Source organism: Balearica regulorum, chromosome 8 (genome assembly GCF_011004875.1).
Source record: "Balearica regulorum gibbericeps isolate bBalReg1 chromosome 8, bBalReg1.pri, whole genome shotgun sequence".
Taxonomy (NCBI): domain Eukaryota; kingdom Metazoa; phylum Chordata; class Aves; order Gruiformes; family Gruidae; genus Balearica; species Balearica regulorum.
The window spans coordinates 11518500-11529559 of record NC_046191.1 but is presented as its reverse complement, the minus strand read 5'-3'; the positions used below and the strand labels follow the sequence as shown (position 1 = coordinate 11529559).

Genomic DNA, 11060 nt, shown 5'->3' with positions numbered 1-11060 from the left:
AGCTGGAGTAAACATCTTTATTTTCAGCTGCTCTCCCCCTGCAGCTCTTTAAGGCTTGGTGAAGGGAAGGGCAAGTGCTACTCAAAGTAAACCCCATGCACTGTGGCCACAGCAAAGAGGGAGGCATTGGAGAAGGTGGCGGAGGCAAAGCTGTCGCTTTCAGGGTCCCACAGCGCCCGGCTGGCCACCAGCAGGCTCTGCTGGCCCTGCTGGCCCAGCAGCACATGGCAGACCAGCTTATAGCGGGGTGGCACCACCTCCTTCGCCTGGCTCTGCAGCAGCTCGGCCAGGCTCTGGGCTAGCGGGGCACTGCCCTGGGGGCTGTAGACCATGGTCCCCAGGGCACTGGCCAGGGCCCCCTCCAGCACCCGCTGCACCCGCCCCGCATCGAACTTGCAGCCTTCATCCGGCCGCATCTTGTAAGTGTTTTCAAGGCGAGTCTTGAGGATGGGCTGGAAAAGGGGGAGCCCGGAGAAGCTCACACGGCTGTGGAGCATCCAGGGACCAATGGAGGGACGCCTGCCCCCCGGGGCCACCCCCAGCGAGCTGCGGCGACTGGCCAGGGGAGCCGGGAGGGTGCTGAGGATGGAGCTGCGGCGGGAGGGCAAGAGCGGTGGTTTGCCTTCCTCGGTGCCCCGGGCTGGGGCTGGGGGCTGGGAGCCACGGCGAGTGGCCCGGAGCAGAGCGGCTTCGGTGGTATCCACAGCCATCACCTGGGCTGGCAGGGCCATCTCTGGGGACAGCCGCTCAGCCATATGGGTGTTCTGGAAAGAAGAGGTGGCTCTGAGTGTCGGGGGAAGGCGGGTTGTCCCCCAGCCTTTCTATCCCACTGCCTCTCTGCTTTGCTTTTCCCTGCCCCCTGCAAATCTCCCACCTCCTGGCACGCAGGTCCCTGTGGGGCCGGGAGCACTGTGGCAGCCCCCTTCACTTCTCCAGCGCCTCCATCCCCAGCAGCCTCGGCCAGCGGGGGCTGATCCAGCACAGCCACACACAGGTCATCCAGCCCTCCGCTCTCCCATCTCCACCCTTTCCCCCCAGCATGGACGAGCAGCTCCTACCCCTCCAGCTCCCCAACCCTCTTGCCTGCATCTGGTCCCACACTTACCCCCAGCCCCACTCCTTCCCTGCCAGGGTAAACCCAGGGGACTCAGCTCCGGCTGACGTCGTGCCCAGCAGCTGCTTAGGACCAACCTTGGTCCCGCAGGTCACAGCGAGCGTGGGACGAAACTGTTGTGCTCCTGGAGCGTGAAGTGTTGCTACGTGACGCTGCAGCTCCCCAGGGCCACTCTAGCGCATGGCTCTAACTTCTTGTTTCCTGGTCCCTGAATAGCCCCATTGCCTTTCACCCCTGCTCTGTTCCTATTTCCAGCCGTGGCTGGGACTGCAGCCAGTGTGAGGACATGGGACTGTGCATGTGCCCTCCAACATCGGCCACTCCTTCTTGGCAGCCCCAAAAAAGCACTCGTGGGTGTCAAATGTGCAAAGGAAGAGCAAGGGGTGCAGAAAAGCTGCTGGGATCTCCCCTTTGCACCCCAACTCTGTGCCCCCCAAGGGCTTGATTTTACCCAAAAATTTGCAGCTTTTGGGTGCTTATTCCCCCGCACTGCCTCTCCCAGAGCAAAGACAGAGAGCGGGAGGGTGGGCATGCATCAAGTGTAGCCCCGCCATTTGCCAGGGACCGTGCTGTCACAATGTCCTGACCCAAGGGGAGGTTTGCCCGGGGCTCCCAGCCCTGAGCAGGGTTTTTCTCTGCTGTCGGAGCCCAGCCCAGCTGGTACGCCGTGGCTGCCCTGTCAATGTGCCTTTGTCTGGACCCGGCTGCTGAGCTATTTCAGGAAAGTGGAGACGGCTTTTGTGTTTCTATCTCCCATCAGAGGTATTTATAGCCTGCCGCTGACTAGCGCTGCCAAGCACGCTGGCAGCTGGACCCCGCTCCCTCCCGGTGCTGCCGGCAGCCACGAGCCCTCCTCCTCCCTCTTCCTCCCACCACCACCACTGACAACCGAAGGTGGGTCCCTCCGTGGGCACTCTCCTTGTGTCCCTGTCCATGGACTGCTTGGGGCCAGCCAGGTTCTGGAGAAAGGGAATGAGCCATCCCTTGGCACAGCATTTGATCTGGGCTTAAGTGAAACTCGTTATGCTTTTTTTGCTTGCAATCACTTGTGCCCTAAGCAGACATGAGAGCTGCAGGGCTTTGGCCCAGAGCATCAGCACGAGAGAAGGTTTTTGCCATTCCAGAGGGCAAATCTCCCTGCAGAACTTGAGTTTGCTCCGCTGCTGGTGCCAGGGACTCAGCCATGTCCAGCGGCTTTCCATGGGGGTCGTGCATGTGGAGGTGGGGGTGATCTTTGCACATTTAACCTGTGCATGTGTCGCCTTTTGCAAAATTCCAGCTGCCTGCCTCCCTTCACCCACATTTCTCCCATCTGCTGGCTCCTCTGCAGCAAAGCTGGGGGCAGGTCCCTGTGCCAGGGATGCTGGGGCTGTTCTGTGAGCCACGTCATGGGGATGCCACTTGAACTGAGATGCAGGCCTGCTTTCCTGCTCCAATCCCATCTGGCAAACACCCAGACAGAGCCGCCTCGGCAGCAAGAGTGGGCTTCCCTGCTCGCTGCCCCTTCTCTCCCTCCTGCTGCCTCCCCGGCAGCCTTGCTGCCCAGCCCTGGCGCTGCTTGCCAGGTTTCCCTAGCAATGGGCCGTGTCGGACGGCTGCGGCGGCCTCCTCCCCACAGCCTCCCCACGCTGGCCAGCCTCCCGCCTGCCTCCCGCCTGCCTCCCGCCTGCCTCCGGCCTGCCTCCCGCCTGCCTGCGCCGCCTTCCTCCACCGCCCTCCCCAAGACAGCCCATGGCCGGACCCTGCTCGGCGCGGCTGCAGGGCGAAGCGGCTGCCTTCACCACCGCCCTCCGCACCCTGGTCAACAACCCCCAGTTCAGGTGAGGGCCCGGGGAGCTGCCAACCCCCACCCCCACCCCCCCCAGCCATGCCGACCCCCCCCCCGGCACTCGCTCGGTGCTACTTTCCCATGGCCCTGAGTCCTGCGGGGGGGGGGGGGGTTCTGGCCCCCAGGCAGTGCAGGGAGCCCCAGGCAGCTGGCGGGACAGGCATGGCTTGTGCACACCCGCGGGGCATCCTGCACGGCTTTTACAGCGCTCCCCCCCCACACCCGCATGGCAGCAGGAGCCCAGCGCCGCCCAAGTGCATCCCCCTGGGACAGCCACCACCTCTCTGGAGGAGAAAAGGTCCCTGGGTGCTCCCAGACCCCCTCTGTCCCTGGGAATGGTGCCAGCAGGGCAAAGCGGTGTCCCAGGCTAAATCCCACTCTGGGGCTCATGCCCTTGCTGGCAGTGGGGGTTCCGCAGCCACCCCACTCCCCAGGGACAGCCACCCATACTCAGCTCCTTTCCCACCTCGACTTTCCCAGTGCTTTCCTTTGACATTTCCACCTCCCTGCATCCCAGAGGGCAGGCAGCAGCCCAGCAGCCCCTCACAGCTCCTGCCATCCCTGCCACATCCTCCCGGAGCGCAGAATGGAGATGGAGAGTCACTGCCTCGGCCGCCCCCCACCACACAGCACCTCTTGCCTGGCAGCTGGCTGGCTGTGTGGTCCCACTTCATGCTAAGGCCTGGCACAAATGCCAGTGCTGTCTGAGGAAATCCCCATCCCTGCTGAAATTTTGGCCACCCAGAAGAGAAATCCCAGTGAAAACTCCCCAGCCACCGCACCAGGCAGTGGGGAGGCAGCTGCCAGCACCTGGCCATGCCCAGCCCACATTGTGCTAATCGCATCTTACATCCCGCACCCTTCATCCTATATCCCACAACCTGCATCCTGCAGCCTTCATTCTGTGTCCTGCACTCTACATCCATCAACCTTCATCCCGCATCCTTCCTCCTGCAGCCTGCACCCTGCAGCCTTCATTCTGGATCCTGCAACCTGCACCTCACATCCTGCATCCTTTGTTCTGCATCCCACATCCTGCAGCCTTCATCCTGCACCCATCCTGCATCCCAGACCTTGCATCCCATAACCGCAGCCTGTGTCCCACATCTCACAGCCTGCATCCTGCAGCCTACACCCTGCTTCCTCCACTTGGCCTGTGGACCATAGCCATGGAGCAGTTTATTTCTGTCTCCCTTGCAGTACCCGTTGTAGAGGACCCGTTGGGCTCTGCTCACACCACCCAGCACACCCCAGCTGTGTGCATCCTGGTGCACATGTGGGATGACCCAGGTGTCCTTCCCTCTGGTGGGCACGTCATCTGTGGGACACCATGAGGGTTGGGTGGTGGGTTTGTGCACGGCCTCATGGCAGCTAGAGTTTGGGTGGTGTGTCTTCTGCTCACTGCCCTGCTGGGGTGGGGGATGAGGGGATGGATGGGCCATGGCCACACAGTGCACATGGGCTGGAGACTCCCTGCCTTTTGTCTGTTTCCTTTCCCCCAATCCTGCCTCCCTTTCCTGGGGCCGCAGAGCTGGGGAACCATGCTGGTGGGTCTATGGGGGACCAGGGCAGGGGGACCCCACCCCCCAGTGTGCAGTGCAGGCTGCAGGGGGTGGCCAGTGCCAGCCCTGCCAGCAGTGATGCTGGAGACTTCGCATCCCTGAGCACGTGAGTCAGTGCCTGTGAGTCAAGGACACGGAGCCCAGTGGCAGCTGTGCTTTCCCCAGCTTTGCTGTGCCAAAAGAGAAAGCCGCTTTCTCCAGCTGTCCCGGGCCTTTCTCTGCCCTGCTCTGTGCCAGCACTCATGGCTGTCTGTGCCAGCACCCATGGCCATCTGTGTTGGCACCCATGGCTGTCTGTGCCTTCCAGAGGACCCATCTTGCTCACTCTGCCTGCAGCATTCTGATGGCCACAAGGAGCCACCAGCAAGGACCACTCTGTGCCTCTGCTGGGAGAAGCCCTGGGTTAAGACTAAAGGCTGCTGCCCTGCTGGGACGGGCACCCAGCTGGTCCCTGCCCCTGTGCCCTGTCCCTGTCCCAGGGCATCCTGTGCCACAGTTTCCCAAGGCACCCCATCCCTCATGGTCCCCTCTCCCCCGCAGTGACGTGACATTCGTGGTGGGCCGGGAGAAGCAGAAGGTGTTTGCGCACCGCTGTGTGCTGGCCTGCCGCTGCCAGGCTTTCCAGGGGATGCTCAGCCAGGAGCCAGTGGGCAGTGAGGAATCCCCCTGCAGCATCCCATCCCAGGGCCCCTTCATCCTGGGCAACGTGCAGCCCGAGGTCTTCCTGGCTGTCATCGAGTTCCTCTACACAAACAGTGTCACCCTCAACAGCCACATCGTGAGTGGGGATGGGGGTGGCAGGGACCACGTACGTGGGAGGGACAAGGTGGGGATGCAGGGATAGGGGGTGCTTTGCAGCTCCTGGGGTGCTGAAGGTGGAGGGGATACGCCGCATGATGCTTTTTGGCTGGCTAACAGTGCAATGAGTGTGTGGGGTCTCAGCCCAGCACAGTGGGGTGTCCAGAGCACCCTGTCCCACAAGTGCCTGCCCCAGCCTCAGGACAGCTGCTTGTGCACACCTTTGGATGCTGGGAATGGATAACACCAGAGCAGGACACCATCATATGCCCTTATGCAGCATCCCCTTCCCCCCCCCCCCCCCCCCCCCCCACCTGGGAGCTCCCATGGAGGTAGGAGGACACGTGCCCTGGGTTGCCATGCCCCTCCATGGCCCTGCACGCTAGTGCTCACAAGGTCTCACTTGCCTGCAGGCACTGGAGGTGCTGACCTCGTCGGTGGAGTATGGTCTGCAGGACCTGTGCAAGGTACGACCCTGCTTAAACTGGGGGGGCAGTGGTCCCTGAGTGCCCCCATGCTGAGGAGCACCCCAAGATGGTCTCTGCATGGCCGGTGGCTGGAGGTGGCTCTGAGGACGGCACTGTGGTGCATCGCCTGGGTCCATTGCAGGCTCAGCCCCTGCTTCCCGATCCTGGAGGGTCTATCCGGTGGGATCCCCCCTGAGGGGGTGCAGCACTCTCCAGAAGCCCCACAGGGGTCGGGGAATCCCAGGGAAGGACACGGAGCCTCATGTCTCCTGCATGGTAAAGAGCAGCAGGAAAGCCCCAATGCCATGGCCCACGGGTGCCCTCCAGTCATGTGGCAGGATGATACCATAGGGAAAGCCCCGGTCCTGGAGAGCGCTCAGCTCCCCGGCCGCGGTGCTGCCAAGCGGGTGCTGCTTTGGGCAGGAAGGTTTTGGGAAGGCAGCAGCAGCAAAAAGGAGGGGTGGGAACTGGACAAGGAGTGGGCAGGGAGCTGGAGCAGCTCGGCATTGGGGAGGGCGGCCGGGCCACGTCATCAGAGTGATTCCTGAATTACAGCCGGGCTGATCGCGTGACCCGCCATCTTGGGCCCGGACTTCCCCTCCCTTCCCACCGCAACAGGAAGGACCTCTCTGAGGAGCTGAGGAACTGTGGTCTGCTGTGTGCTGGGGCGATGGGACGGGACCTGCCCCATCACCCCATGGGGACAAGCTCAGCCCGACCCCAGATATGGCACGGGGCTGTCAAACAGGGCAGGGAAGGAACATAAGGAGCGTTACAAAAAAGGGGGGGGGGGCAGTGCCCTGGCCACACGAGTCTCACCCCGCCATACAGTAAATGCATCCTTGGGGGGATGAGCCATGGCGGTGGCGGGGGGGGGTGAAGGTGGCTGACCAAAGACAGCCGGGGAAAGCCTGTGGCTGTGTCCCCAGCTGCAGGGTGACCTCATGTCCCTCCTGCCAGTGACTCAGAGCCCTTCTGCTCTAGCTGATGGCTCCTCCCTGCATGTCATATCCCCTTGGGTTTCCCAGGGGCTCTGACCCCTTTGTGTGGGAGGCAGCTGAGATGGCAGGCAGGAGGTCCTGCTCCCTGATAGACGTGCCCGTCTGGCTGCATCCCATCTGCATCGCCTGTGTGTGGGCTGCAGCTGGAGATGCTGATCCCTGACCAGTCACAGGCAGAGAGCAGCGGGCAGGCAGGGCTGGGCAAAGCTGGGGTCACCCAGTGTACTGCAGCCAGCACCAAGGCCATCCCCTGTGGCAAGACACGGCTAGTGACCGTGGCCAGGGTTAGGTGACCCATCTGGGGCTATGAGGTTGGCTGGGGTTTGGTCACATCAGGCTTGGTCCCTGGCTGAATCAGTGCCTGGGATGGCTGGTCACAGCCCATGAAACCCTGTGGGGCTGGAGGTGCCTCCACCCCATGTCCCGTGTCCCATGTTCTGGGGGGCTCAGGGGGTGCTGAGAGTCACGGGAGGGGGTGGTGGGGCTGGGTCCCCACTCTGCCCACCCTCTCTCCATCTGCCTTCCAGCTCTGTGTCAAGTTCATCAAGGACACACTGAGCGTGGAGCAGGTCTGTGAGGCTCTGCAGGTGAGTGTGACACCAGTGGGGTCACAGGGGGTTAAAAATAGCCTGTCTGATTTGGGAACAGGAGGTGATCTGACCCTCCTGCTCTGGGCTGGACAGCAGGGCAGGATTTCCTACCCACCCCTGGCTCAGCAGCTGCCCTGGGCACATCGTACCAGGGCTGTGAGGGACAGCAGGGCCACCACAGCCTGGAAGGAAATGTCCCCGAGGCCACGCTGCTCTGAGCATGGCTGGCCAGAGCTCCCCAGTGCCAGAACCTTGCCATCATTTGCATGAAACTGGGAGTCGCTGGGGTTTTGGGAGCTCTCATGGTTTTGAGGCCAGTCCCAAAAACCCTACTGAGAGTTGGGGCACCTAAAAATAGTCTTGGGGCTGTGTGTGTGTGGGGGGGGGTGTGTGTGTCCCAATGGCCGTGTCATGCTGCATGTGTGCTCCCGAGAGAAGGGGGATTTGTTCCATCTCCCCGTGGGCTGAAGCAGTACTGTTGGGGTGAGATGCCGGCCCCAGAGCACAGAAGCTCCTGCCAGATGTGGTGCCAGACCACTGTGGCGTAAACAGAGCTAAAACTAGCCCAGAGGAAACAAACAGAAAAACCCCAAAACCCCAGAACAAAACAAACCTGAAAAAAACATCCCGCTTTCCCTCCCTGCTTGTGTCAACGCTGGTCCCCTGCCGTGGTGGAGGGGGAGGCGATGCTCACCCTGCCTGTGCTGGTCCCGAGTACCCTGCATGCAGGGGCTGCCACCGCAGGGGGGCAGGGACATGTCCTCTTGGTACCCAGATAGGCAGTGCCAGCCTTGGGACGAGCATCGCTGGGTAGGGCTGGAGGAGGATGAGAGCACCCCAAATTCCTGCTCTAGTGGGGGATGGCAGCTATGGGACAGATTGGGGCTGTCACCAGGGCATGGGGCACATGTGGGGGGCTCTAAGCTGACCTTGTGCCCATGCAAGAAGCCCTGGGGATGGGTGGCCCCATGTCCCCGCAGTGTGGCCTTGTGAGACCAACGCCAGGGCCCCTTGCCTGCCCGGGGCTGGGTGACATCCCCGAGCAGCAGTGGAAAAAATCAGGTACTTCCTGCTGACAGCGGGGCTGGGTGACCACTGTGGGTGGTAGAGCCACCAAACCCTTCGCTGTGGGGCAGGCCAGGAAAGGAGGGGACCTTGGTGTCCCTTCTCCATCACACCCACACCATGGCACCCATACTCAGGGACACTCACCTCACCTGGGTCCCTGAGAGTGCCCGTGTCTCTGTAGGGCTTTGGCAGGGGGTCCCTCCTGCCCCAGACCCCCTCGCAGGTGTCTGTGTTGTCCCACAGGCTGCAGTGACCTATGGGCAGGCAGACCTCCAGCAGCACTGCCTGGCCTTCATCGAGGGCTACACCACGGTATGGCTGCAGGGAATGGGGGAGCATGGCACAGGGTACCCCAGGGCATGGGGAGCACTGAGGACAGTGGCATGGGGAACACTGGGGGGCACAGCATGAGACAGGGGATTGGGGCCCCTAAGAATTGAGTGAATGGAGGCTGGGCAGGGGAGGAAAGGGAGCAAATGGTGTTTGAGGAGAAGATGCTGGGTGCCAGGTAGAGGCTGACTAGGGGTGCCCAGGGGATGGGGGTCTGGGTGGGGGGATGCTGGGGTGCCAGGCAGGGATGATGCCAGGATGGGTCCCAGTACCAGTGCCCCGGTGCTGCGGTGTGCTGGCAGGCAGTGGTGCGGACACGGGGCTTCCACGAGCTCTCCGACACGGTGCTCGCACGGGTGCTGCGCAGCGACCGCCTGGCCATAGATGAGCTGGACCTGGTGCAGGCTGTGCGGGAGTGGGCGCACGTCAGCTCGGTGAGTGCAACGCAGCTAGGGGTGGGGGGGGGTGGCAGGGGGGGGGTGTGTCCTGGCAGGCCTGGACCCAGACACCCTGTCCCTGAGCATGGGGCTGCGTGATGGGCACAGAGGCTGTTTAACCCCCCCCCCACACACACACCCCCCCCCGGTGCCCAGGACATCACCAGCCCCATCCCTCATATCCCGCTGGTCGGCAGGCCGTCTTGGAGCGCCCTGTGCCTGAGGTGGCCGCCCTGCCTGTGCGGGAGCTGCGCCTGGCCTTGCTGTCACCCAGTGAGCTGGTGACGCTGGAGACCCACAACCAGAAGGATCTGCTCATCCCGGTGAGCTGCTGCCTCCTCTTGGGGTGCCCTGCCTCACCTCCGGGGCTGGGGGATGCTGCAGGGCCGGGTTTTGAGGGGTACCACGCTGTGGCCATGCTGATGCCCCCATCCCTCTCCCCATCCCCATAGGTGGAGAGCATCGCGGCAGCCTGGCGGTCCCACGCACTGTGGAAGGGCAGTGGGGTCCCCTCACGCCTCTGCCGGCCCCGGAGTGGCACACGGCCCCGTGACCACCACCGTCACCTGGACCCTCACGCCAAGTAGGGGCCAGTCACCAAGGTCCCACCAGCCTGACCCAGGGGCTCAGGCAGCGGTAGTGCCCCCCTCCCCAGCCGGGCAGTGCCGTCCCCGCCCCCCCACTCCCCCCCCACTCCCCCAGTGGGGCAGGCTGTGGGGCTGGGCTGCCAGAGGTGCTGCCGTGGCCAAGAGCATCAATAAAACATTTTGCCCCATGCCACGGCTTTGGGGCCAGGGCAGGATGCCCCAGTCACCCCAAGAAGTGGTGCAGGGGCTGGGGGGGGGTGGGGGGGGTGGGTTTCGGGGGGGGGGGTTGGAGCTGGGCCATGGGTAGGTGCAAAGACACCCAGCCGCCGCGGCGCCCACACACAGCCCGAGGTGTGGCGGGGCTGCAGAGGTCCCTTGCGGGATGGGGACACAGGATGAGCCCCCCCCGCTTCTCCCAGCCCCACTGCTGCCCGCCCACCCCCCCCCCCCCCCCCCCCGCAGCCGGGCGCTGTGCTGGGGCCCTTCCCCGGGGCCGTGCTGCCCTCCTCCGGCAGCGGGGCCGTGCTGCAGCAGGCGGCGAGCGCCGGCACCGGCCTGGGCAGGGGCATAGCCCTCCACCCCGTGGCGGCGGTGGGGAAGGGGCTCAGCGGGGGGGGGGGGGGAATCCTGGGACTGGGGAGGGGCAAGCGGGGGGAGACCTCGGCATCTGTGCACCCACCCAGCACCACTGCACCAACGCTAGAGACCCCCTCCCCGCACGCCACGCTGCCAGCCCTCCCCGCCCCCCCCCGTGTGCCACACACAGACACTCACACACGTCTGCACAGTGTGCACACACCCCACACACCCCCCGCACACCCCACTGCGTGTGTGCACACAGCCGGGTCTGTGTCAAGCTCCCCCCCCCCGCCCCAAGCTCTGCTCCCAGAGAAAGGGCCAGACATGACAGGTAATTTATATATAATATATATATTTACTCTTTAAAAATAAACCTTCGGTCCCCACTACCGCCTGTACAAACTACAAAAATAAACCTTTGCTCTCTTTGATATAAATAACTTAGATGGCGTGTTGGGGGGGGGGGGGGGGCTGCCCGCCGTGCCCACGCCCGGCACGGGGATGGGGTCCCCGGGGCCACCCCAGCTCAGCGGCAGTGTCTGGGGGCTGGGGGGGGCCGGGGCCGCGGGCACGGCAAACACCGCTGGAGTTAAAGTGCTGGGTAACGGCGCGGACGGTGCCCGGGACGGGGATGGGGACAGGAGCTGGCCACAGGGACAGCCCCGCTGCACGGGGACATGGTGAGAAAAATGTTTTTCC

General features: G+C 63.6%; 2 protein-coding genes across 4 annotated transcripts; one reads left to right on the top strand and one right to left on the bottom strand.

Moving 5' to 3' along the window:
* Window positions 1-22: 22 nt before the first annotated feature.
* Window positions 23-903, bottom strand: DYNLT4 (dynein light chain Tctex-type 4). The gene has a single exon (XM_010303083.2). The coding sequence runs from the start codon at window positions 753-755 to the stop codon at window positions 78-80; it is 678 nt and encodes a 225-aa protein (XP_010301385.2). The 5' UTR covers window positions 756-903; the 3' UTR covers window positions 23-77.
* Window positions 904-2595: 1692 nt separating this feature from the next.
* On the top strand, window positions 2596-10034 carry BTBD19 (BTB domain containing 19). Of its 3 annotated transcripts, XM_075759571.1 has the most exons (8): window positions 2776-2934; window positions 5045-5282; window positions 5716-5769; window positions 7298-7357; window positions 8672-8740; window positions 9061-9192; window positions 9393-9518; window positions 9648-10034. In XM_075759571.1, exons 1-8 carry the CDS (start codon window positions 2846-2848, stop codon window positions 9780-9782), a joined length of 903 nt encoding a protein of 300 aa, XP_075615686.1. In that variant the 5' UTR covers window positions 2776-2845; the 3' UTR covers window positions 9783-10034. The 3 variants fall into 3 exon arrangements, with proteins under 3 accessions (XP_075615685.1, XP_075615686.1, XP_075615684.1); XM_075759570.1 differs by lacking the exon at window positions 5045-5282 and having other exon boundaries at window positions 2596-2934; XM_075759569.1 differs by lacking the exon at window positions 8672-8740 and having other exon boundaries at window positions 2780-2934.
* The last annotated feature ends 1026 nt before the right edge of the window (window positions 10035-11060 follow it).

Bases quoted from the DNA above. Each gene is read 5' to 3' on its own strand.
- BTBD19 (XM_075759571.1), top strand. From the start codon at position 2,846: ATGGCCGGACCCTGCTCGGCGCGGCTGCAGGGCGAAGCGGCTGCCTTC. The intron at 2,935-5,044 runs GTGAGGGCCCGG...TCTCCCCCGCAG, and splicing joins GTCAACAACCCCCAGTTCAG to TGACGTGACATTCGTGGTGG. The intron at 5,770-7,297 runs GTACGACCCTGC...TCTGCCTTCCAG, and splicing joins GTCTGCAGGACCTGTGCAAG to CTCTGTGTCAAGTTCATCAA.
- DYNLT4 (XM_010303083.2), bottom strand. From the start codon at position 755: ATGGCTGAGCGGCTGTCCCCAGAGATGGCCCTGCCAGCCCAGGTGATG.